General features: G+C 39.1%; 1 protein-coding gene across 2 annotated transcripts in view; it reads right to left on the reverse strand.

The window, feature by feature from the left end:
* LOC146000351 (uncharacterized) overlaps positions 1-26,693 on the reverse strand; it is a 154,599-nt gene that overhangs the window by 51,127 nt on the left and 76,779 nt on the right. For both annotated transcript variants that reach the window (XR_014443494.1, XM_083137893.1), the window contains exon 5: positions 15,216-15,266. Coding sequence is in view for 1 of the 2 variants with exons in the window: in XM_083137893.1 (XP_082994019.1) it covers positions 15,216-15,266 (51 nt within the window). In the remaining variant the exon portion in view is untranslated. The remainder of the gene's footprint in view (positions 1-15,215; positions 15,267-26,693) is intronic.

Raw genomic sequence — 26,693 nt, forward strand, 5'->3', positions numbered from 1 at the left:
TGACATCTCAGGAACTATGGAAATTCCAATGAAAACAGTGTCATTTCAGGAACTATGGAAATTTCAATTAAAACAATGCCATTTCGGGAACTATTGAAATTTCAATGAAAACAGTGCCATCTCAGGAACTATGGAAATTCCAATGAAAACAGTGGCTGGCCTTTATCAGTTTGATATTTCAGTGAAATGTCTTCCCAGCTCAGGAAGTCCTAGTAATTGCCTCGGGAGAGGATGAATTGGCGTCTGAAATAGTTGACATTAAGCACACCTAACCTACCCAACCTAGAAGCAAAAGATCTGCAATAATCAAAATACATTAGAGGAAAGAAGAAACCCACGTAAAGCACAGTACAACTCAAAACTGTCTTATACGCCGGCAAATAAGTTAAATTAAAATAACTGAAAATATAAAAACTTTTACGTCGGAGCAAGTGGAGAGAGAGAGAAAGAAAGAGAGAGAGAGAGTGGGGGGAGGCGCCTGGTCGCAGATAACGGCAGCAAATCTAATATTATTATTTGTACTACAAATGGCAACTTGCATGTGACTTCTGGCACCTGCAGCAACAGTGAGAAGTAAGAAAACCAGAAATTTGGTTTGATTCCGCCAAGACGAATCCTCTTGGAAGTGAGCGAGAGATCAACCAATCTTTAACATTTGCAATGTAACAAGGCATTCGTCAGCAGCGTTGCTACACGAAGGACAATTTCCACATTTGAAGGGAAATTCAGTCAGAATTTCACGTGAAAAGGGACAAAAAATTTATTGATTGATTTGGTTTATTTTACTTCGTTTTTCTGCCACTCTTGGCTAATGGCGAAGATGAGAATGAGTGACCCATGTTCGAGTCGGGATTCGAGCCCGGAACCCCTGGAGTCGTAGCACGCTATGCTAACCACTCTGCGACGGCAATATAAATTTCATGAAAAATATGAAACTTACTGAAAAATTGGAAGATATCCAACTGACCTATGAAACGCATATAGCTTCGTATAGTAACACAATTTATCCCAACTAAAAACAAACAATAATTAAAAATTTCGATTTTGGCCTGGGATTAATTAATAGCCTACTTCTCGTTATCATATAACTATTTGTATTGTAATGAGTACACTTAACACTTGTAAAAATTGTCATGTTTCGCATATTTTTTCGAAAAGTGCACACTTTGCTTTCAATGAGCATCGAGCCGAACTCTGTAGCAGAGTGGTTAGCACAGTTCGCTACGACGTCAGGGATCCAGGGTTCTAATCCTGGTTTGGGCATGGGGGTTTATTCTGAATACACATCATCAATTTCATCCTCGTCGTCGTGATTAGCCGAAAGTAGCACAAAAGCGACACTAAACAAAAAAAAAACTCAAATCACATCAATGAGTATCGAAAGTCCCACTACTTCCTGTGAAAAAATTGCTTCTGTGAGACCATGGTAATGATAGTTATAATTCAATCAAAAAATAATAATAATAATAATTGTGATCGTTATTTCAATTTTTCTAAAAAAATAAGGGAGAATTTGGGTGAAAAAAGACAAAATTTTGCACCTCCTAAAGGAAAATATTTTCTGGTTGTGGTAACACTGCTCGACAAGTAATAACAATAAATCAGTTTATTCAAAATTTATTATTATTATTATATCCTTGGAGAGAGCCTTCTACTCGAGCCACCAGATGAGTGAATATTCAGCAGAACTGTTTTTCATTATTTGTTTATGCAGTTAGTGTACCGAAAAGCATACTTATTCTAACCTTTACACACCTAGTCCACGTAAAAGTTTCAAAATTAAAGAAACTTTTTCCCTAACGTTGTGACATCTCACATAAAAGCCATTTTCTGTAATTGTTACAATTGTGTAACTATTTATTATTGAATTAAATGGTATAAATAAATAAAATATATAACATGGTTCCTGTAACTTTTCGATGCAATGCCGTTTTTTCACTTTCGTTATTCTGTTCAAATACTGACAAAACTTTATTTATGTTATTAACAACAAAAATAATAAACATTCATCTAGTTTGTAACTTGAAATGTAGGATGCTAAATTACAGGGGGGTCGACGGACCGGTTCGACATCCCCGACGCTCATATGCATCACGAGAACTACGCTGTTGCTAAATATCTATCCCCCCTCCCTCCCCCAAGAGTTAGACGGAAACGAGCCAAGATCTCGAGATGCTACTTTTCTCCATTCGCGGAGATAAATTCCGTGGGACATGCACTTCAAACAAAAACCTTCCTGAAAAATGGAGCCGTGTTTATGGGTAAATACCACGCCTGGGGTCAAAATCCGCTTGAGTGGCTTATTCGAAAGATGCCGACGTACTTGACTAGAATTTGGACCTTTCCGCAACTGCACAAACATCGCTGAGAGGCTGCAAAAATCCAAGAACCCTGAATCCAGAAGAGAAACGAGTAAAGATAACCACTTCTGGACTCGCCAGTTTCCGCAGGTACGCGATGACGCCACACAAATATATTTCTCTACAACGGTTTGGGGAGAGATTTTTCGAGTGTATTTTATAATGAAGTGCGCGAAAACGAAACAAAAGTGTGCATCAACATACGAATACTTCCTACTTTGCTGTAAATGTACCTAAAAGCTAAAAGTGGAATGACACGCAAAAAAAGTTCAACTGGGCTGTAGTAAAGACACTTATGTTATACAACAATGCTCCAGGCATTAATCTAGTTTCCAAATATTAATTAAATAACTTTAAATGTTTGGTTCATTTTACGTCGCTTTTTTTACCACTTTTGGCTAATCGCGAAGAAGATGATGAGTGATGATATGATGAAGGGACACTCACAAAGAACATCCATGCCAAGGACGGGATTCGAACCCGGGATCTAAATAACTTCAAGAACCAGTAAAAATAAGCAATGATTGCCAACGTTAGCCCTCGCATTATCAAGCGGTGTATTCTGACTAGCCTACCCCAGGTTCATTTTTCCCTATAATAATTTTATCTGAAGAGCTACATACTTGTGGTTTCATGACTTTGTCCTAAAATGATTGAAATTGTATTCACACTCGTGACTGACTCAATTGTTTTGTTTTTATAGTTATTATTGACGGGATATATTGGTGGGGTTGTGAGACTAACCCGCTTGGTATGAAAAGTCTTATCTTCTTATTTGTCAAAAATGAAGGTTTTACGAAATATGTCTCTCATTCATCTTCGTTATTTAATTTTTCCATTGTTGAGTTTTACCATACATCCATTGTTTAGCTCAAATAACATATATTGTTCTCAATTGTGTCAGGTTACTATTGTTGAGTTGAATTAGAGCGTGCATGCATGGCAACTGCACTAGTGTCAACATACGGTGTTTATGTTCAGTTTAAATACTTTAAAGAATTTGAAAAACTGTATTTCAATACTAAATAAAGATATTCATTGAAAATAACAATCTAAAAACAAATATTACACTAAATCACAAAATTGTATTGGGGTAGTCAAAATACCCCGCTTGGTAAAATAAAGGTGTCGAAAAGCTTGGCAACGGGAGGGTTAGGGGAGTGGTATGAGTATATCGGTATATCAGTGTTCGAAATCAACGGTAGCAACTCACTTCCACGTAGCACAGCCCGGTAACTGCAGTCTTGCAAGCCAACGAGGCTCTGGCGTCTGTGCCTACTGCCAGCATATTCCTTTGTATCTGTAGGGTTGCGCATTGTCCCGTGTTTTGCCCATATACGGGTATGTGTTGAGTGCCCCTTTACAGGCTCAGCTCTTAACTGGATATGGAGATATTAGTCCTCAGAGACATGAGTGATTTCAAGGGTGATGGGTGCAAATAACCCAAGTGCTGACACACTCAAAAATTGTATTTCAATCAAGAGTAGCAAGTCGCAAAATGCGAATATGATTTTTAGTCTGGCGCTAACTGTATTCACAACGTCACCATTTTTACTTTTTCTTATTTAGCATCCCTTTTCCTCCATTTTTTGGCAGTCACAGTCACAAAAAAAAAAAACCCACCAATGCCTGCCTCTGCCTGGATTCCTAGCCGGGACCCCTGGCGTCGTAGCGCGTTGTGCTAACCACTTCGACTATTTTTGACGACCATGCAATTCTAATAGTTTAAAACACGGTGCAATCTTTGTATATTATCTCAAATGTTTTAATGCACACAGAAGTTGTCAACAGGTTGTTTTGAGTTTTCTTTTAATTCTTGAAGCTCTTATTGGGTCAAATAAAATGCACGAACATGGTGATGGACAATTTGCACGTTAATACTCATGGATCTCACTGTACAATAAGGAAAGTACAGGTAAATACACCACGTTAAGGGTTTCTGGTTTATGTGCCCCTAGTTTCAAGTAAATGAAAAAAATAGCACATGTGCCTTTTAGTGTAATCTGCGAAATGTTCATAAATATTTGCAATGTTACAGTCCATCATTCAAAAGAGAGTATGAGACACAGTAAAAAAAAACATTACCAAATGCAGGTTGCCACTTTTGAATAAAAATGGGTTAAAGCAACTTTTACTACATATTTTGATTTCAATCTTGACTAACCGCTTTTTTAACAATGTGTTTTAAATAATCAAGTGACAAACTCCATGGTTATAGGATTGTCATGCAACATTGAAATCGACGCCTCATACAATAGTTTGGTGCTTATCAATCAAATTCCGCTTTAACAGAAGAAGTACATACATCTCGCGTTATTTTAAAAAGCTGGAACATGTAAATAAATATGTGATCAGTACCACGCTCCGGCCTCCTTTATTCCCCAGATAACCATTGACGTGAGGCTGGGTGAGCCCTAGAGACAAGGCCGGAATATTTTAAAGCAATGTTTGTTAGAACGTAGGTTTTAAAGCAATGTTAAAAATGTATAATTTCTAATGCCTACGATAGAGCTGTGATTGATTGATTGATTTGGTGTTTTAAGTCCACTTTATGCACAGTAAGGCTAATTGGGACTGGACCTACAGTTTAAAGTGGGATCCGAACCACTATGTGCCTCCACCGGGTATCGAACCCGGGGATAGAGCAGTGGTCACGAGGGATCCTCAGAGTGAAAAAGAAGAAAATCAAGGACAGCGAAAACACCAGATGATTATTTCGAGTTGGTTCCGACAAGACTGCGTTAGTTAGTCAGTAATAACCGCGATTCTGAAATTTCACACTAAAAAGAAAGCTAGATTATCAAAGCCACAATCTCAAGATTTGAATATATAAATATAAAGAATGTCATGTGCTTGCGGTTTCAGTCGCCATAACCTCGTTAATTCATGAACACCACTCAGTGGAAGAAGCCGGTATTAAAAATAAAAAAAAATAAAAAAATATTTTTCTTCACATTTGAGAAAGAAAAAGATCCTTATTAAGGTCAGGTAGTCACGGTGACTCACAATGCTGCACACACCATCTACCGGCATTCACAGAAAACTCTTGAGTTTGTAACTTGCGATCTAGTTTGGATCAAAGGCAAGTAAATATTAATGTATTTTGCAGGTAGCCTGCTACATACACGGAAAAGTGCAACTATATGTTGTAATATTTTTACATAATTGTTTCATATCAATATAGTACTTGTTTTGCTGGAAAAATATACAGGTGTGGTCCCTTGTTGAATTACCAGTGGTGGAAGCGCATTGCACAGTGCTTCGGAATACGCTTCAAACTGTAGGTCCAATCCCGATTAGCCTATTTTGATGTAAAGTGGATCGTAGTGCCATGAAGGTTCATAATGAAGCTGATGTGATTAGCACCACGCTCCGGTCGCCTTTACCCCTCAGGTACCTCTCCAGAACCACTTTATACATGGATATTATTGGAAGAAAAATTTCCAACTCAAGTAGCTCATCCCGGGAATCGAACACGAGTCTTCTGCGTGGCAGTCAGATGCCATACCGTTGGGTTTCTTGGAACTAAAACAATATTCATGAAAACATTATTTAAATTTGAAGTTAGAGGCAGTAAAAAATAGTTGGCAGTAGACAGATATACATGGAGCATTTGATTGATTGAATTAGATTTTATATACTTTTCTCTTCTGCCACTTTTGGCATCGCGACGATGAGTGGTAATATTGATGAAGGAACACTTACAAAGAACACCCATGCCCAGGCCGGGATTCGAACTGGGACCACTGTGCTAACCACTTCGCCACGGTGGTCAGCATCGAAATTAGAAATTATGCGTATTGCAATAAGTTTGCATTTAAAATGTTTTTCAAGTTGTATTCAGCGTTAACTTGTTCAAACAAAACACACCTAACAAAATACTTGTAACGACGCGGAAGAGCAGTGTAGTGCCAAAGATTTTCGAAAGGGGAGGGGGGAGGGTGTAGGTATACTTTTTTCACTAGTCAGCTCTCATTTTGCCACATTTTCCTGCCTTTCACGTTGAGATACTGGTCCAAAGGGGAAGAAGGTTACGACCCCCACCAACCGAAATTGGGCACGCCACTGCGGAAAAGAGTACCATAAAATCGCAGAGGAACCACGCGCAGGAAGCATGAACACGGACTATTGCGAACCACAATAGAGCAGGTCAAAGCAAAAAGAAGAAACTGCATTGCTTACCTTTACGCAATCCCGTCGTTCGCTGCACGATAACTCCACAGCTCATTTCGCAGCGTCAACGCAGCGCGGAAAATAACACCAAAAACACACCGTCCCGGGGAACAAACACCTCAACGTGCAACACGGCTCGATCTAACCTGGCACTGCACCCGATGCCGATCCAGCAGCACAGTTATATAAGGAAACTGTATCCACACCGGCTAAATACATCTTCAACGCAAATATTTTCCAAACTGTCGATTCCGTTCCAACGCCGGGGTGGCAGACTGGAAAAGTTTAGTCAGAGCGAGAGAGAGAGAGAACGCCGATTGGAGTGTCTGATAGCCGCACACGTCCCTCCGGCTGTGTCTATACACAGAAAGACTCCATAAAGACTAAATTTGCTCTGTGCCCCGCCGAAGAGGCCACATAACGAGTTATCGGCTGTACAAATTTACTCAACTTTTACCAATAATGCGGAAGTATACAGCCCTGGTCGATCATACTCGAACGCCTCTCTTATATCTGGACACATTTCCTCCGCTCTTCGGCGGGGGGAGAGACCAGAAAAAAGCAAATTTGCTCAGTTTCTTCCGCTAATATTTAAATGCGATAGACGAAAAATAATTTGAAGACGTTCACGTCGGGATGGCAAATATTGGCGCCTCGTTTTATTTTGTGTACACAGGTAAGCTGAGAGATCAAGAGGCCAGGCTTGGAGCGTCGTGCACACACAGCGAGTCTTTTCATTATCAGGGGGGGCTAAAAAGAGTACTTCCTGCCCACATGCAAAGAGAGAACCCGTGTTTGCAAACTTGATGATACATTCATTGTGCCTTTTCACGAGGGCACGTCAAGGTGGAGGGGGGAGGTTTCCAACCGCGCTGGTGTGAAAGTGCTCGTCGCAGATGGAACGTGTAATTAAGCTGCTCGTGGTGTAGCAGCGTCAATGCACAGGCTACTTCATATATCATTCTCTTCTTAGATTGGTGTCACGGATGGTTAATTGATCGCCTCTGAACGCGTTGAAATATAAATAAACACGGCCAGAGAAGGTAATGACAGTGTACATTCTACGTGTTCTCTATACTTTGAAGCCAGATCAATGTTCAGAATGGGCTTCTTTGCAAATAAATTACACTTTGTGCACATCAAATTACGATTCGACCTACAGTATACGGTTCACTATTTTACGCTTTTCTGTAACTTTTGGCTAATCGCGACGAGGATGATGAAATAATGATTACGTGGCATTGGTGGAGTAACGACCAACCAGAAACCAGCAGTGATAAGTTAATGATTCGACCACTTGACGCACTCGGCTACCGAGATGGCTCGACATACAGTATACAGAAAAGTGAAATATTCCACCAGCTGGAATCTAGTATAAAATAAGTCTGGAAAGGCAAATTCGAATCTTAATATTATAATACAGACACTGAACTTCAATCACCACACTGCCTATTTTCTTTCTAATTTGCTTGCAACATTTTAACACTTCTTTTTATTATTATATACCCTATGGTTGTCACCGTATTTCCAATTCTTTCCATATTAGTCCGGTGAACTTAGATATATTTAAACCTTTGGGAATGTGCTCATCCCAGTGTTCCTAAAAATATCCAGAAAATTTTCAAAATTTCAATTTAAAAAAATTCAGCCCTATTGGATTCCATGCATCAGATTAGTGTTTCGATCATAATTTCTTTACTAATCATAGATATTTGGTCATTATTCAGGGGCGTGATGCTGATCACATCACCCCCACTCACGACCGGATCAAGAAAGTGTGGGGCGTTACCCCCACACCCCCTATACGCCTTCATGGCGTGGTGCTATGCACAGGGGAGCACTTTATCTTTTTTTTTTTTTTTTTAAATCTTCCATTACATTCAATATAAAATGTTATCAGCACTTTTCTTTAAGAACAGCCATTTTATCATAATTCCACGATTGAAAATTATAATTACGATGAAAAAATATTTTTTGTTCGAGAATAGGTTCTTACAGAGAACAAATATGAAAGAAAGGTTAAAAAAGGAATTAGTGTAAATTTTACATAACCCTTTAAAAAACTGTTATTTAATATTAGTAATACGTAATCTCATCCAAAAGAGTGAAGCTACATTTGAATGTTTAAATTTTATCTTACTAATGCGCGTTCTTAGTATATTTGCAGTTTAGATTTACATAGAAATTTGACACAGAGCTTCTCCTTGTTTTTCCGAGTAAAAAAAAAATCACCAAGATGCAAGTTGCCAATTCCGCCCGCAGACGGGCCAAATTATTGATTTAAAATGGCACAGACTATACTTGAAACAAGCACGATGAACTTATTTTGGACAAACCTTGGACAAAATTAACAACAGAATGAAACCTCTTGGAATGTGCTTATCATGCGTTCCGTTCCGAAACCTATTCCCAAAATTCCTAATTGAAACATACCAGACAAATCCGCCATTTTGTTTTCTTTTAGCTATTTTCTCGGCATAGAGTATATTTTTTTTGTCGTAAAATCATGGTTTTCCAGTCAAATTATTTTCTGGACTTTTCTCACCACTAAAGATATTAAATAGACCCATAACGTGCACAAGTAACTTACTTAAAATATTTTTTTTTGGCTGGCTTAACAAATGTGTTACTTGAAATAATTTTTATATTTTTATAGGCTTTATATCATCAAATTGAATCAACTTCAGCGCATTATCGCTAAAACATTTAATATAAAATTAATGTCTTGATACTGAGTAAAATATGTAATTTTTTAACACACCTAAACAACTAACATCTCCTAGCAAAGCTTTTGTTATTTACAATGTATTATGTCAATACTAAGCTAAGTTGTTGTTATATTTAAACAAGAAACGCCAAGTAACGAAGTGCCGTTACAACTATTCGTATAATTTCGGGAACGCGTCACTACTGCAAGTAGTAACAACTTCAGTTACTCCCAAAACTATGCGCTTCTCTCGTATCTTTTCATGCCTATATCCCTTAAAACATTTATACCGTATTTTTTGGGGTGATACGCAAACACATCCATAAGGTTTAAGGTTATAACGTTTTGTTTTATTTTGAATCCCCTTACAAATTTTCTCCGAGTGCTCATGGCCATCTTTTGAGAATTGTTAGGACACAAATTTCCGAGCTCTTTTCGTCGGGTGGGCTCTTTGTGGGCTGGCACTTATCCAGCTCTTGGATACGTAGGGAGGGAGCTGGTGGTTGAAAATTAGTGGAGAACTCAAGCGTTTATACCCGAGTGTTCTAGATCGGCTTCAAAAGGATTTACCGGGTAAGCAGTGGCGGCAATATGATATATATACACATTATTACATAACGTTCAAGTCTCAAGGTCTACCTCTCAGCCCCACGAGAGCGCGACAAGTGAATACAAATATTTGGCGAGCGTATTGAGAAGGAACAACGTAATGCTGGAGTTCACACTGTCAACAGTTGGAACCAAGCGGCGAGCGGAGATACCTTCAATGTGCTCGCTTACTGAGGCTTCAAAAAAGAGGCGCGCTTGGTTCAGCAGTATACGCACAAGAATGGCACAATGGACTGGAGCTTACTTTATGGATTGACAATGTTTCAAATATACCAGAGTAGCTGGTTTCTCCCACTGAGAGAATGCATGAAAATTGCAAACTTTCTAAAGGCTTTAAGCAACACATTCAGGATGACAAAAGAATTTATGTTCAGGGTTGGACATACACGTTACTTTTCTTGTTACTTGTGTCGGTAACGCTTCTACAAGAGTAACAGTAACGTCAATTCGTTACTTTGTGATACTTTGCCTGTTTTACTCTGATAAATTCAGAACTGGAAGATATGTTTGCCAATACGAAACATGCATCTGTGTGCTGTTCTAAACTTGCACATGCAAAGTTAAATTGGGAAATCATGCATTACAGACAACAGATGTGATAACGTTACCGCCTATATCTTGTGGTTGAAGGAAATTCTGTCGACTGAAAACATGGAGATATTAATTTGGTGTAATTTCTACGTCTTAACGGTTCTCACTTTGTAGTTGTTCACGAGTAGGAAACCAGAAACGCGATGTGATCTAACTGGAAATAGTTTGGCACCTCGACACAGATGGAACTAGTGCGAACGAGAATTGAATACTCTTATTCTCTCTACTGTCTTTGCTCTATAATTAAAGCCGAGGCTGCAACGCGGCACTCGTCATACAAGGAAAAGCCAGCAGATGTTTTGCTTAATTGTTACATTTTAATTAACGAACCACAGCCATACTTGTACCATTAGGTTAACCACAAGCGGCTCTCGCTAAAGACATCATCGCATCATTCACATTGGGTGACATGAGAAAATCCATAAAACCACAGTCAAGATGGCCGGCCGTGGAATTTGAGCCAGCGAACAAGAGACAGTTGTAAGCAGACTAAGATACAGGATGTATCATAACAAGAGCAAACAACTTTAAGAATTTATTTTGACTTAACTATATGGAATACAACAATGATATTTGTTGTGTATCAATCAATAACCCTTCAAGTTTCTATGAATGGCTACCAATGATCAATTTGGCTTCCACCAGTCATCCGACACACATCCCATCGAAATTCTAGTTCTTGAAACACTTTCTTTCAAGAACTCTCGTGTACAAAAGCAAGTGCTTTTCTTATTCTCCCCTTTAGCTGATGACATTCTGCGGCATAGGTGACACATAGACTTTGTCTTTCACAAAGCGCCAAATACAGAAGTCTAGGGATGTAAGGTCTGGGTACTTTTAACACACACCCTGCTTTTTCTGCCCGTGAAAGTCGCCATTTTCTTTACACTACACCAGCGCCACAATGACCATGTTTACAAAAGTCTTGAGCATTAAAACAAAACTTGAAGATTTTCTCATTGGTACACAACAAACCTCATTGTTGTGTTTCAGGTAACTTTTTAATAATAAACATGATAAGTTGGTTACTCTATTATGTAAATGCTACAATGCAACCAGCGATTATCCTAGCGGCGTCGCCAGAGCCTCTCTAGCCTGAGATTCTCAACAAGCACTGCGAGAAGACAAGCTTATATTTTTAAGAACCCAAGAGTCATGAATTAACAGTACAAAAAAAGTCTTCACTTGTGGGGAATGTACAAAAACAATGTTTATGGATAATACCGTATTTAACTAATAAGAAGAAAAAGGCTTTTCGGTGAGTAAAAGTACAAGCCATCTTGAAAGCATTGTCAACAAAATTCCATAAAAAGGGGAAGTTTTTTTCGGTCTTTTTCCCTCTCCGAGTGATGTAGGTAACGAAAATAAACGAGGGGGAACATGAGAACATGCCTTCAGCAAAAGCCTCGTACGTTGACAAAAGTAGACGTATCAAGTTACGGGAAAAGAATTCCCACTCCAAGAAGCCTGAATGATGAAAGCCGGTGTGTATGAGAGAAAGAAAGAGAGAGAGAGAAGAATACATAGTCTGCTTCACTTAGTGCATGGACATCAGGTGTGTTTACGCTGAGGCGCCCACAGTGCACACCTTCTGCCTTTCTTCTAGGTGGTCATGCTGTCCGCACCGTCAGTGTTGCCACATAGAGGGAAAATTATTCTCACTGAAGGGAAATTCAGCTACCAATTTTAAAAGCTATTTGCAATTTTCTGTCAGCTGCAGCATTTTTCTTCAATTTTCTATTTGATTTTTGATATTCTATTTTGCTATTCTTGGTCAATCGCGACGGCGAGGAAAAAATTGCACTGATGAAAGGAACAGCCATGGCCAGGCCTGGATTCGAACCTAGAATCTTCGCTGAGCGAGATCGTGTCCGATACGCTCGGCCACAGTTTCTATTATTATCAGAGATCCAAATTACATATATCAATTATCATACAGACTTTTGGTCTCTCCGATGGCCCAAATTACATATATCAATTATCATACAGACTATCTGTGCATAAAGTGGACTTAAAATACGAACTCAATCATAGCAAATGTTTTCCCTAATTTGTCTGACACGCCCCATTCCGGACCTCCCAATCTGTTTTCCCTTCATTAACCATTTTAATTGTTCTCTCATTTCTCATGATATTGCCAACATCCTGCATGCTGATTTCCACATGCGTATCTTGGTATGGACCCGACAAGTGCAATGCTAATATCCTGAGAAAGATCAACTTGCAAGGGTGCTGCAAAAGCTATTCTGGAGGAGCGGGTTCAGGTGGCTGACATAAAACGAAATAGTAGAAACAATTATAATTATAAAATAACAATTATTATTATTTTATGCAAAGTTGTTCTTAAATCTTTGAAGACACTCATCTCGATTCAGGAGATGAGTGGTTATCCAGCACAACTGTTGTGTCTTTATTTCCTCAACTCTAATATGTTCTGAGGTGGATAGGACAGTGATTCCCTTTTTGTGTGAAATTAACCCACCACGGTCAAGATGAATCTTTGAAACATCGGAAGGAAGTTTTGGTTAGAAAGTTTACGTTGCGTTACATCTAGCGCAAAAAAACAACTCATTTTTGGAATTGTGACAACCAGTGGATTAAGTGGTATAATATCAAAACGTGCAATTCTGACCTGGTTCTGGATTTTACACGCAATCGAACGCATTTTCTTACTATATTCTGTTGGAATACTTTTAACTGAACTTTTTTCCTCTGTTGACTTTTCATTTCCTAATTTGAAATCAAGGTTGGGAGTGTGTCGACTAACCCGTTCGTCTCCCCCTCGCAACGCCATAATTATCAAATAATTTTAACAGTGATCAGCCAACCTCTGTCATTAAACATTAATTTTATCATAAATCAGCATTAGCCTATATTTCTTTCTACGCTGACCAATATCTTTTGATTATTAAAACAAATTAACATTGAACAGCATTCCACTACCATAAAAACATTTTTTGCATACGCATAACATTAAAAATAACTCATAATTTATTAAGGAACTCACGTCATTGAAATATGACTAGTTATAGATTTAGGCCCGCTGCCTCAGTGAAGCGTGTTGAGTTGTCGACTCACGATATCGTACGTAAGTTTGCGGGTATGAGTCCTAGACAGGACATGTATGTTTCTTTCTGTGTGTGTGTGTGTGTGTGTGTGTTCCTTCAATAATTCTACGTGCAAACGTACAAAAGCAACGCAAAAGAAGAAAAATACGGGTTGTCCCATCCAGAATACAACAAAACTGCATAAAAAAGGGAATCATTTGCGTCTCCGAGGGAAATTTTGTCCTACGGGTGTGGCAACACTGTTTCCAAGAAAATGTCTCCTGCTCAGTAAACATTTTCCCTCTACGCCAAGAACGAAAGGCCTTCGAAAAAACATGTGCACGTTCACAAACACTTGACAATGTAGGCCACTTTGCCGGGCCTGTTGGAAGTGAACAAGGCGATGAAGAAATGCGGCATCAATTATATTCACAGTGAAAGGTGGTAGGTACTTGGTGCATCAATACTGGACTCCATGGTCCGTGGGGCTGTGTTTGCGCTCCTCGTTCCAGGACAATAAGCCAAGACGCGCATCCGGAATCGTAATGTACGAACCCACTTAATGTAAGCAGAAAGAAATTAATGGCTATCCGTATTAACTCTCCATTCTTGTACCGAACAGGTCCAATGACCCCAGCGAACTTCAAAAGCTGGATAACAGACATACGCTGAAGCATCTAATTCATATGCGAATATGTGTACAGACACACAGGGTGGGACAAAAACAGAGGTACAGTCAGCGGCAATAAAAATAGGACGGCTAGATCCTGAAATACTAGTTTCTCTGCAAGGCGTTATCCGTGTTGCCTAACTCGACGGCGTTGGTAGGAGTTGCCATTGAAAATTTGCTATTAAAATCCACTTATCATGTTCAATGATATATTTACTTATTATAATTGCAATTTCAAAGGACTTATACATTTTGTACGATGAAATTTAACCAATTTGTATCCATTCCCGCACTGTATATTCGGAACTGGTAGTCCTTTTATTTAATTTTTAGAGGGTCAATTTTTACAAATAAATATATATGCAACCTACATACACCCACTTCAACCAATTGTTTCAGAAATGAATGTTACTCTTCCATATGCAAATCGCTACATTATAATTCTTCGGTTCAATCAAGGGTTGAAGTTGTTTTATTTTATTAATTGAGACACCCTGTACTAAAAATAAACGTGGACATCTGGAACGTTTCCGCCACATCTGGCCCGCCATGGCTTCTTTCTGGTTTCCTACATTAGTACTGTAAAGCCCCGAATTTTATTTTGATGCATTACATTTAGTTTAAATATAGTTGATTGATTGATTTGATGTTTTAAGTCCACTTTATGCACAGTAAGGCTAATCGGAACTGGATCTACAGTTTGAAGTGAAATCCGAACCACTATGTTCCGCCACCGGGTATCGAACCCGGAACCTCTTGATTACAAGGCGACGACGCTACCACTGCGCCATCGGGGAGGCCTCAGTTTAAATATAGTGTAATGTAGTCCGTGACTAATCGCTCAAGTAGTAAGCTGACCCAATAAAAGTTTGGACAACCCTTATCTAGAAGTATGGGACCGTTAACATTGGTGCCACAGTTATAATGACATGAATTCTAAACTTATTACTAAAGAAAAGCATTATCTAAGTCATCACACATCACACATTTTAGTGTTAGTACCACTAGCTTTTACAGAAAAAAAGTAGAAAAGAATTATTGGAAAAAGGAACACTTACCTTGAGGTCTTCTAAATCACGTGATCCTCGAGCTGACCTATCAGTGGATGCCTGGAAAGAAAAAGATGCAAAATCAATATACTGCAGGCATCGTACAATCTAGTTTCATATAGGAATACTATCATCCCTGTAACTCAAAACCCTTGCAACTAACTTTGACGGATAACACAATGTGAACTGTTCACAGTGGGTTTCTGCATTATAAATCCTTATCCACAGATATATTTTAAAATATTTTTGGTTGAAAGTTATTGCAGACAAGAAATTACAGAAAAGTTAGGAGTATATATTTGCCCAGAATAGCAGCTTCTAGGAGAAAAGGGAATACGCAATGAATAATCACAGGATCATAACTTGCGATCAACAGAGGTCATGTCTAACACTTAATAGATTAAGGAATAGCGACTTTATGGGCGAAGTGACATTTTAGTGGCATGTAATCTTGGTTAGCAACACTAGCAGTTCAGAATTCTGACACTATATGCAGGCAACATGCACTCAAGTACTGACCATACAATCACATGACAACTCATGAATCATAATTTTGCCCAAAATCCATACACAAGTGTGGTTCTGAATCTGTTTCCTTGTAATGATTCCAAATATCACTACTTTATTCCTTCACATAAACATGTAAAAATACGTATATCTGCACCAATGTAAAATCTTTATTATTTACCTGTTGTAAGAATTAAGTCGATGTAAACAAATATATGCAACTTTCAAGATATCTTAATTGCTATTGGTTATTCGAATAGGAGCTCTGAGGAATATACGAGGGCTATTTTTTTTTCAATCTCCGATGGCACCGTCAGGTCGCCCACGAAGCGGGGCGTCACGCAGCGTGATTGGCGTTCCCCCTGTCACTATCACCACCACTGCCAAGGCCAACGCTTCAGTTGAAGCTGAGCGACGGGCGCGTAGAGATGTCTGCTACAATCGACTCTCCCGCCAAGTGCGAGGTGCGTTACTGGTTGACTTTATGGAGCCCGGGACCACAATCAGTGCGGCCGCAAACTGAGACATTGCGCAGACTACGCAGAGCCATCCAGAACAAATAGAGAGGCATGCTGTCAACCCAAGTCCTTCTTCAACGATTCCACTGGGAAGTGTTTGATCACCCTCCCTACAACTCAGTGCTGGCGCTGAGTGACTTCCGCCTTTTCCCAGCGATGAAGAAGTGGTTGGGAGGACGGCGCTTTCACACCAATAAGGAGGAGCTTCGGGAAGCTTCGGGACACCGTGCAGACCTGTCTCAACAGACAGGCGGCACCTTTTCTTGCAGAGGGTATTGGAAAGCTGGTGCTTCGGTACGATAAATGTCTGAATCTTCTTGGTGATTACGATGAAATGTTGAAAATGTAGATTATACCTGTACGTAACTTTTGTCAATAAACCCAATTTGCAATTCACTGTTGTTTTGATTTCATGTCCTATCGGAGGTTGAAAAAAAAATAGCCCTCGTACTATACGTACGTAATACTCATGACACTCAACATAGCTGCTATACTGAAGCTGTGGGACCTTATATTATGAGCTGTTCATCTACGACAAGTATATTGATGGGTAAAATAACACCAGAACTAGGAAAGAAACGATTTCGACATTGAAATTTCCTGAAACAGATATTTTCATGACTTTTCCATTATTTCCAGACTGATAGACACCATTAATGCACCATCGAGGCGGCCTATACACAGATTCTTCACAGTATTTCCATGCATAACGGCATTGGCGAAATTCCGGTTTCTACACGTAACTAGTGAATAAGGTTATATTCGATACTGTGGGTGTGGCAACCTTTTAAAAGACGCAACGGGAGCCGAACGTAAGATGAGGTTTAAGAAGCTGAAAGGAAAAAAAAAGTCATCTGTGATTCTACCTTGCGTGGTGCGATTATGAAGAGAGCCGCGAGAATACATGAAAGTTATGGGGGAAGGAGTTTATCATTTATTCAAGTGAAGCAGTGTTTACAGATCTCCTTCGCCCTGTGTGTCCCCCCCCCCCCCCCCCGGGATTACAGACACGTGAAATATACAATTTTAAAACTGGAGGAAGTACGGTCTATGTAGTGTTGCCAGCTTCGGTGTTTAAGAAGTAAATCGCGACAACTAAGTAAGATTTTAGTTGTTTACTTGGAATACATCACAGGAGCTTTTCTGTTTCAAAAATCTGAATCTTGGGTCTTTCATATCGACGGCGTAGAACACCAAAATTTCATGGCATGTAGTGGCTGATTAAATGATGGTCACTAGTGCCGTGAAAAAATGGCTACAACACATAGTTCCTACGATGTTGCAATTCGTGGGTAACTCGTTCATAAAAGTAGCTACTTTCAAATATGATAAACATGGTAGATGATCATTGTAGTCATTTTCACAGTACAGTTAACCAGCAAAATACTGGCTACACGTAAGACAGCATCAATAACTTCGAAATAAGTACAGATGCATTAAATAATAAGTTATTAATTTAATTAACTCATACAATATTAACAAAAAAATTACCGATTTTTATCTTACAGTGTTTTGCATTGTTATGTATTTATGCATCTATATTTAAATGTACCGTGCGTCCATTTCGATCTGCAGCCGAGAGATCGGAAGAAACGTGGCGGGCGGCGCTGACGGAGGTGCCAACATTTGCGGCCTGTAATGCCCGCATATTTTTATGGACATATGCAGACATTTATATAAATATTGCAAAACTAGCACTAACCTGTGTTATAAGAGTTGTTCAAAGTGATGTCCACCTACATTCACACATTCCTGGCATCGTTTGATGAAATTTTGATTCACACGCAAAAGTTCTTCTTCCGTAATTCTTCCTAGTTCTGCCCTTATATTGTCTTTTAGTTCGTCGATGCTATGAGGGTTATTTCGGTAGACTCTATTTTTCAAGGTTCCCCACAAATAATAGTCACATACGGTAAGATCTGGCGAACGTGAAGGCCATAAACCTCTTGAAATTATTCTGTCATCAAACACCTCCCTTATAGCGTCCAAAGAATCAGCGGCGGTATGGGCTGTGGCCGAATCTTGTTGAAAATACCCATATTGTCTCTCATTATCTGATAACAACTGAAAAAACGGCGCGAGTATTTGTGTGCGGTACCTCTCTGAATTTATTGTGTCTTCAAAAAATATAGGCTCTATTATTCTTTTGGCACTTACAGCACACCACACACCAATTTTTGCATCGTGTAACGGAACTTCGTGTATTATTCGGGGGATTTTCAGTGCTCCAGTATCTATTGTTCTGTGAACAAACATGACCACGCAAGTGAAACCATGCCTCATCCGAAAAAAATATTAACTGTGGATCAACAATACCATCTACAATATTCTGCAAAACCAAATTACAGAAATTTACTCTACTTACGTTGTCAGGGGGCCGTAATTCTTGCACTATAGAAACTCTGTACGGTTTTAATTTTAGTAGCTTAGTGGCTGTATGTGCTGATGATTTTGACACGCCCATCTCCTGTGAAACACGGCGTAGAGGTTTGTTTGGAGAACGTTCTAACGCTGCACCAATTTCATCGAGTTTTGCTTCGGTTAGAATCCGTCGTTTTTGCTTAGGTGTTTTAAAATTTAACGATCCAGTTTCTCGTAATTTAAGGACAAGACGTCTAACCATATCTCTATGTGGAGGTGAAACGCCTGGGAATTTCTGTACAAATTGCCTACACACGTCTCGACACGAGTCTGTTTTCACGTAAGTGTCATACATAAAAATTCTTTGTTCTAACGTGAACCTTGCGGCTGGCATTCCAATCGTCTGACTGACACAACACACATACACACTGCAATAACACAAACAAGTAACGGCAAGTAACCAAGAATAACACTCTTACGCACAGTACGAAATTAACACGCTCTTGGTTTACATCTGCCTGCCACTATATTCACAGCTCTGTAGTCGCGAAGGAACAAAAAACTTGAGCTAGGAGATTTCGGATTGCAAGGAAGCTCACGAACACCATTAGCTTTTAACGGTTCGTCTGCAGCGTAATCTTGATACAGTGTTGCACATTCGAAACCTCCAAACGATCCCCATCGACACAAAACTCTTTCAAGGATATAAACTTAAGCAGGACGTTACTGGTCAAAACTATGATTAAAATGTTTTACAGAGTATTATCTGTGGCTCTTAACATCATTTCTAAAGCGTATTTATTTGTGTATATAAGGGTGGAACTTGGAAGAATTACAGAAGAACTTTTGCGTGTTATAACACAGGTTAGTGCTCGTTTTGCAAGATGTCCACAAAAATAAGCGGGCATTACAGGCCTCAAATGTCGGCATCTTCGTCAGCGCCGCCGGCCACGTTTCTCCCGATCTCTCGGCTGCAGATCGAAATGGACGCACTGTTCTATTACATGCCCGTTTATAAAATCGGTGCTAACTTGTACCCTTGCAGATAGATAACCCACATTACATTGACGCATGGTGGGTTGCATACCCTTTTAGAATGTAATATCCTGTATATTTTATGAATTCTATTTTTTGCCCATAGTTGGAAAAGGATTGCGAACAACTGTAATGAAAACTACATTGATGAGTATTTGTTTTTCACAACAAGCCTCTGAAATTAGTATTTTTAACATGCTTGTGTGGTGTATACGTATCTAATTTTAACCGTTCTGATGTAGTATGTTTGTAAAAACACAAAGATACACACAAATTCCTCCATATTATTCTAGAGTATGTTGCAGTAAGGTTATTTTAATGCCTTTGAGTTCCTCGTTACGAGACCACCTGTACAACAAAACGACTAAATATGGAAACACTGATCCCAGTAATACGGTATTCTGTGAGTATACACAAAACTCCGCACGCGTTGCATGTCATTGCCACTAAGTAAGAAAGGGGTTCAACTTCGGCGCGACTTCCAGCCAGCAACAATGCCATGAAAGGAGTAAAAAAAAATATATATATATATATAAAAAAACGCAACCAAAAGGTACACGGACAGGGAATATAGAGATGACAAGTCAACATGTCTTGACTGCGAAATGATATTAACAAACGACATCCTTCTAGTTCTAGCCATTTCACAAATCAATAAAGCTACATTCTACAAATAACCGGTGACAATATCCACGGTATAATACCGTAACGCACTTCTGAGACAGGGTACCGAGTTCGAATTCCGTGCTATGCAACAGTGCTCCTTTGTACGACATATTTCAAAATATTATGCGCGCTGTATTTATTTTAATAGTAAACGGCAGGCATTCCGAAATAATCGCAATTCATTTGTTGTCCAGGCGTTTACTTCGTTAACGTCCAAGAACTGAAAGAAGCCGCCGCCACGACTATGGGTGGGGTTAATCAGCGGGCGAGTTGTTTTCGTCCAATCACACTCAACCTTCAGCCAATGGGCGCAGCTGTCATCTGCTCGTCTAGTCGACGTTGAGTCTCAGTCACATGACTGCGGATACGCTGTTGCCGTACTTTGCAACTTCAATGTGGAGACCGTGGGAAGGTGCTAATGTGGGGAAGGGACAAGGTGGCGTACAGTAGATGTGTGGCAGCACTGTGCGTTGAATGTGATTGTTGCAGCTAGTGGGCGCGCTCCGTGGACTCCAAAGCCAGCCGGTCGTTAACGAAGCTAGCGCGTCGATTATACATGAGTATCTAAGCACTAATTTACGTCAGTGAATTGAAACAAATATCTTGACTACAACTGTTATTATGGAGATGAACAGATCAAGAACAGATTAACAATCTAAAAACTAAAATCATAATCTAAAAACTAAAATCACTATACTACTGATACAAGACCCCAAAGCGTCGTTATCCTGCAAGTATGTCATTCCAGGGTGTACTAGGTGAACCAGAGCCTGACTCTTGGGGTACCTTCCCATAAGAGCACCCATTACACCTACAATTAGTTTAAGTGTAATATTTGAATAATTTTCGCAAATGAAACTGTTTCTCCGAATATAGCAATAGCAATGATATAATTTAATGCTAATGTCGAAATATTAAGAGCAACTAAATAAGATTGATTGATTTGTCAGCACAGACTAATTTTGCCCTGTCACAGAATACAATTATAAGCACTTTAACTAGAACAAAACAGAATCTGGACAAGAAAATAAAATATCTCTCTCAAAAACTTCCTAAAAACATTGCTAAAACCTAATATTAACACAGACTACTAACAACAACTAAAATATACTGTGTCTGAGGATAAAATCTCCATACCGTAGTTAAAAGCAGAGGCTGTATATGGACACTCAGCACACATCAAGACAAATCCTGCACAAGAAGATCTCACACAGTTTCGTTGGCCTGCAACACGGTTGTCACTATGGGGAAGTGAGGTTGACTTTGCATACGTTACCAGGTCACCCATCAACTATACAAGATAACTTTACCTATTACTATAATGTATAAATTTAAAAACGAAAAAGCAGGTTTGTTTTTGTCTGCAGAAAGCAGCATAGATCATAAAATTACATAACGCTCATTAGGTAAGTGGAAAAACAAACGGTAGTAGTGTGGCAACAATAGAACATATTCAACATGCATTTTCTTCAAGGATCTGACTTATTGCGTCCAACTTGAAGACTTGTGGTAAGCCTTCGTTGTTGTTAGTTTAGTTCTCACCTAGCATTAGTACAATGCAATATTTCGGGGATTGACCAGAAAGTGTCTTCAAGTTGGGTACAATAAGTGACACCCTTCCTTTCAAAAGCTGCCATTTTAAATACCAACCATCACACCAGTGGCGGATCTAGAAGTTGCAGTTGGGAGGGGCGATTTTTCTAACCTACAGTGTTTTATGTAAACAATATGTGGTTCTGTTAGCAGGAACCAACTACTTTGCAGAGATTAGCGGTTTTTTGGATGGCAAAAATAAAAATAGGGTTGCAAATAGGTGGTTATTATTGTATGTCGTTATCATCATAATTCCACCCACAGTCAGGGTGAACTGAACAATCAGATATGTGAATTACTGCTCAGTAAACTGAAATATTACAGTTTTTCACAATCTACCCTTAAATGGTATTTTTCATATCTAAGTAACCGAAATCAACGTGTAAAACTGTCGCCTACTTTATTATCTAATAAATTATATATTTCATCTGGTGTTCCACAAGGATCTATACTAGGTCCCTTATTGTTTACGATTTACATTGCAGACCTACCCTCAGTTGTCAAATACTGTAACGTACATTCATATGCTGATGACACTCAACTAACCAAATCATTCAATCCAACAGAAATTGCTAGAAGTATTAAATACATAAGTAATGATTTGGGTGCGATAAAAACATGGTGTGATGCAAATGGCCTTAAAATTAATGCTAATAAGTCATGTTATACATTTATTGGAACTCGAAATGCTATTGGTTCGGTCGAGCACACTAATACAACAATTACAATAAATGATGATGTCATACCTAGAGCTCAAGTAGTTAAAAGTCTTGGACTGATATTTGACACTCGTCTATCATGGAATGAGCATATTAGCCGCCAAATCAATAAATCATTTGGAACACTTAGATTCTTGTTTAAATTTAACAAACTATTATCTTCAGAAATCAAGCAGCGATTAGTTGAAACACTTATATATCCATTTCTCGACTATTGTGACGTAGTGTACTCTGGTAGAATAAATAAAACTTTACAAGCAAAGATTCAAAAATGCCAAAATGCGTGCATGCGGTTCATATTTTGCATCCCGAGACGTGAACATATTTTACCTTCCATAAATAATAAGAATATCCTCAATATGTACCGTAGGCGGCTACTGCATACATATTGCCTTATACATAAAATTATTACATCTGGCAAGCCGTCGTATCTGGCAGACATGTTGATCCCTCGCACCAGTATTCACAGCCACCATACAAGAAATAATTTCAAATTTAACCTTCCACTCTGCAACACACAGGCATATCAGTCGTCGTTTTCATATTCTGCTGCAAAAATATGGAGTGCCCTACCTAAGACCATGTCGAGCATATCTAAAATAGAATCTTTCCGAAATGAAGTAAAGAATTTTCTTTTGGCAGAGCAGAGATTGTGTTCAAATACTATGATGTAACTTGTATGTTTATGTTATGTTATGTATTTTGTCTACATGTTTTTATTTTTACTTATTTTTCATTCATTTTATTTTATTTTTATGTAGTTGTCTTTTCACAATTTTTGTATCATTTTATTCATACATTTATTACAATTATTTTATCAATAGATTTTGTAACTAAATCATACAGTTTATTGTACACTGTATTAATACTGTAATAACAAAAGAAATGTAAATTTAAATGTAATCGATGACACGGGTTAGGTGGCAGAACAGCCTCAGGCTGAACCTCGCCCACGTAAATAAAGAATTTGAATTTGAATTTGAATTTGAATTTGAATTTGAAATGAATAAACAAAGAAAGAAAAACCACTCTCTTGGGTTCGACCCTCTTTTGAGGCACATTGGGTTCGGATTCAAATTTAAACTGTAGGTCCAGTACCGATTATCCTTTAAGTGCACTTAAATTACACTTTTTTTCTCCAGCCTGTTAAACTTAGTGATAAAAGGCAGAAGATTTGAGTATTCAAAAGTACTAGCCATAATAATAATAAAAAAATCCTGGCCCCTATCGCCCTCCCCGTGGATCGGCGCCTGAATCACACTTCTGAAACAGTTATCGACGCTTTGATGTCTTCGCTTGACACAAGTCTTTCCAATGCTATTCGTGTCGAGGATGGAGTCTTTCAATGTCTTCTCTATTGAAAGGACGTACAGAAAGTTCGTTTTGATCGTCAAAGACGTCAATCGATATCATTCATATTGTCTGAAGAGACATTTGCGTGCACCAGCTTCCCCCATCCTAAAGATTATGGAGAGGAGTGGACAAAAAGGAATAAGAAAGATATGGTTTATATGCACATGTCCGCACATCCGGTGTGATCACTGCGAATACACGCCACGTCGAAAGTCTACGGATCTCATTCGGAATTTATCTTACTCCATTAGTATTTTATTGAGGGGAAACGGTGAAACGGGCGGCTCTCCGAGTGAAAGGGAATGCGTAAGTGGAATGTGGACACCAACAGGGGAATAGTACCTGAGAGGGGGTGGAGTGGGGGAATAAGACATGTTGTAATAGCAGATTTCGAATTCATGGAAAGTGCCTAAGTTTCGACAACGCCATCGTACGGAGGGGAAATGACTTTATTGCATCAGCTTCTTATGTAACATGTCCATCTGAGTTTCTCTAGCTGGTTAAAGGTACTTATTGATGGGATCGTACTGCAACAAATAATTCCAGTGTTGAATTTGGTCCAAATATGATCAGCTGCAGGTGGTTTTTGACTGACTGAATCGGGGTATTTTACGTCGCTTTTCTGTTAAGCGGCCTCATTTCTACACCCTTCCTTATTCATAACAGGATATTTTTTTTAACACATTTTCAACCTTTCTACTTTCAACATTTCACACTTTTTTTTTTAGTTCCAAGCTACTTGGAAACCCTGTAGATGGTCTTGGAAACGTTGCATTTCTGAAAGAAAACCACTAATCAAGCAATTTAAAAAATATATATTTTGTCCTATTGCGGAACGGTCGTTATGGGGACATCCAAAACAGTGCATTACGTGGTTTACTTCGCTACTACGTGGTACTAAAATAAATAACATATGAAGTGGATGTCAACGTAGGAACCGAGTGCTTCGATGCGTCTCGGATTTTTCAGGGAGTGGCCTTTCCACTCCTCACAGGTATCAAGAGTCTGGTTGGGTGTCGCCGTTGCGTCCAAACAATGTGTCCAGCTCGAGTAGTTTGTGTCCAGATTGAAGAATGACGACTTGTGTGGCGGTATACCGTATATATCTGCCTCGCGCAATAAGTTTATTTTATTGAGTAAAGCACAATAGCAAACCCTTGCAATAACCCACTGGAAAGACATGTGCGGTAACACACATATTTAAGCATCTAAAGAATAATTACGTTTTTACGGTAAGGAGTCGTTGTCATTTTACAACTAACAAACTCACTCTCTAGCCTTCTTAAACCCGAAGGTTCATGGCTGCAGCAACACAGGCCTTCCATCTGTCCCTATCTTGAGCAAGATCTATACACTCTTTTCCATCTCTATCGATTTCCTTTAGGTCCATCTCAACGTTGTCCCTCCATCTTCGTCTTGGCCTTCCTACAGGTCTCTTACCATCAGGTTTCCCAACAAGAATCCTGTAAACTCCTCTTTCCTCTCCCATTCGAGCCACATGGTCTGCCCACCGAAGTCTTCTTGAGTTAATTATTCTAATAATATCTGGACATGAATACAAATTATGTATATGTAGTTCTTCTAAATTATGTAACCTTCTCCACTCACCTGTCTCCTCATCCCTTTTAGGTCCAAAGATTTTCCTAAGGATCTTATTTTCAAATACTCTCAATTTATGTTCCTCTTTCAATGTAAGGGACCAAGTTTCACACCCATATAATACTACAGGCAAAATTACTGTTTTGTATATTTTGTATAAAGAGGCTCTCCTGTATGTTTTGTAACTTTGTCATTTAACAAACTCTATTGATTTATTCCATCAGCATTATTGAAAGTATAGTGCCATACTGAACTTACCAACTTAGCAAAGGCACATTGATTACTTTGCTTAATGAAGCATTTTTCCTATACTGCAAAGCAGGTTCAGTTTTTGAAGTAATCCAATGTTTTACACATCCGTTCGAAGAACCTTGAAAATATTGATGTTTTATCAGAGGGACCACTCTCCAATAAATATCTTGGATGTTTTACAGGCTTCTTCGTATTTAAGATGGTAATTTTCCGCTTTAACTTTCCTTTTGTACATTTGCTGAAGAGTCCAATGATGCTAAGAAAGTTTCGATTCATAGGTGGCAACACTTGCAGCAGAAACGACCCTTGGCAGGAAGGTCCATAAGCAACGCACCGACAGAACTCGAAGCGCTCGGTTCCTAGGGTGACATCCACTGTAGTTACTAATCTCGAAGTTTTCATTATTGAATCGAATTTTGGCAACTAACTTTTCAGCTTTGGCGCCTAAATACCATAGTCACCAAACGACACGATGAGGTCGAAGCCAGGTTTCGAATTCCAGCTTCTCTTCGTGCGATAGAAACCATTTCGAAGCTTAGATCGAAGCCATTAGCACGAAATCGTGAGGCAGATTTTGCACTACTATGTGACCCGCGTCTCCAGAAAGAAAAAATTGTCCTCGCAACTTTGCACGCACACTGTTGACATTGAGTTTCGTGTGATGGCGACGGGGAACAGAGAGGCTCTCCTGTGCCCACTCGAGATTTGATGATCACGAAGATGTTTGTCCCAAAACACCGTCGTGCATCTCGTCCTGCAAGCTGGAGCTCACCCAGCCATAAAGTACAAGCATCCTTCTTATAAAGTGGGATTCATTGTTCCTTGACCGCGCGCAGAAAAAACGTGGGAACAAGAAAGATGCTTTGCTCCGTTCTGTGATTCAT

Source organism: Lepisma saccharinum, chromosome 16 (assembly GCF_977018435.1).
Source record: "Lepisma saccharinum chromosome 16, izLepSacc3.1, whole genome shotgun sequence".
NCBI classification, from domain to species: domain Eukaryota; kingdom Metazoa; phylum Arthropoda; class Insecta; order Zygentoma; family Lepismatidae; genus Lepisma; species Lepisma saccharinum.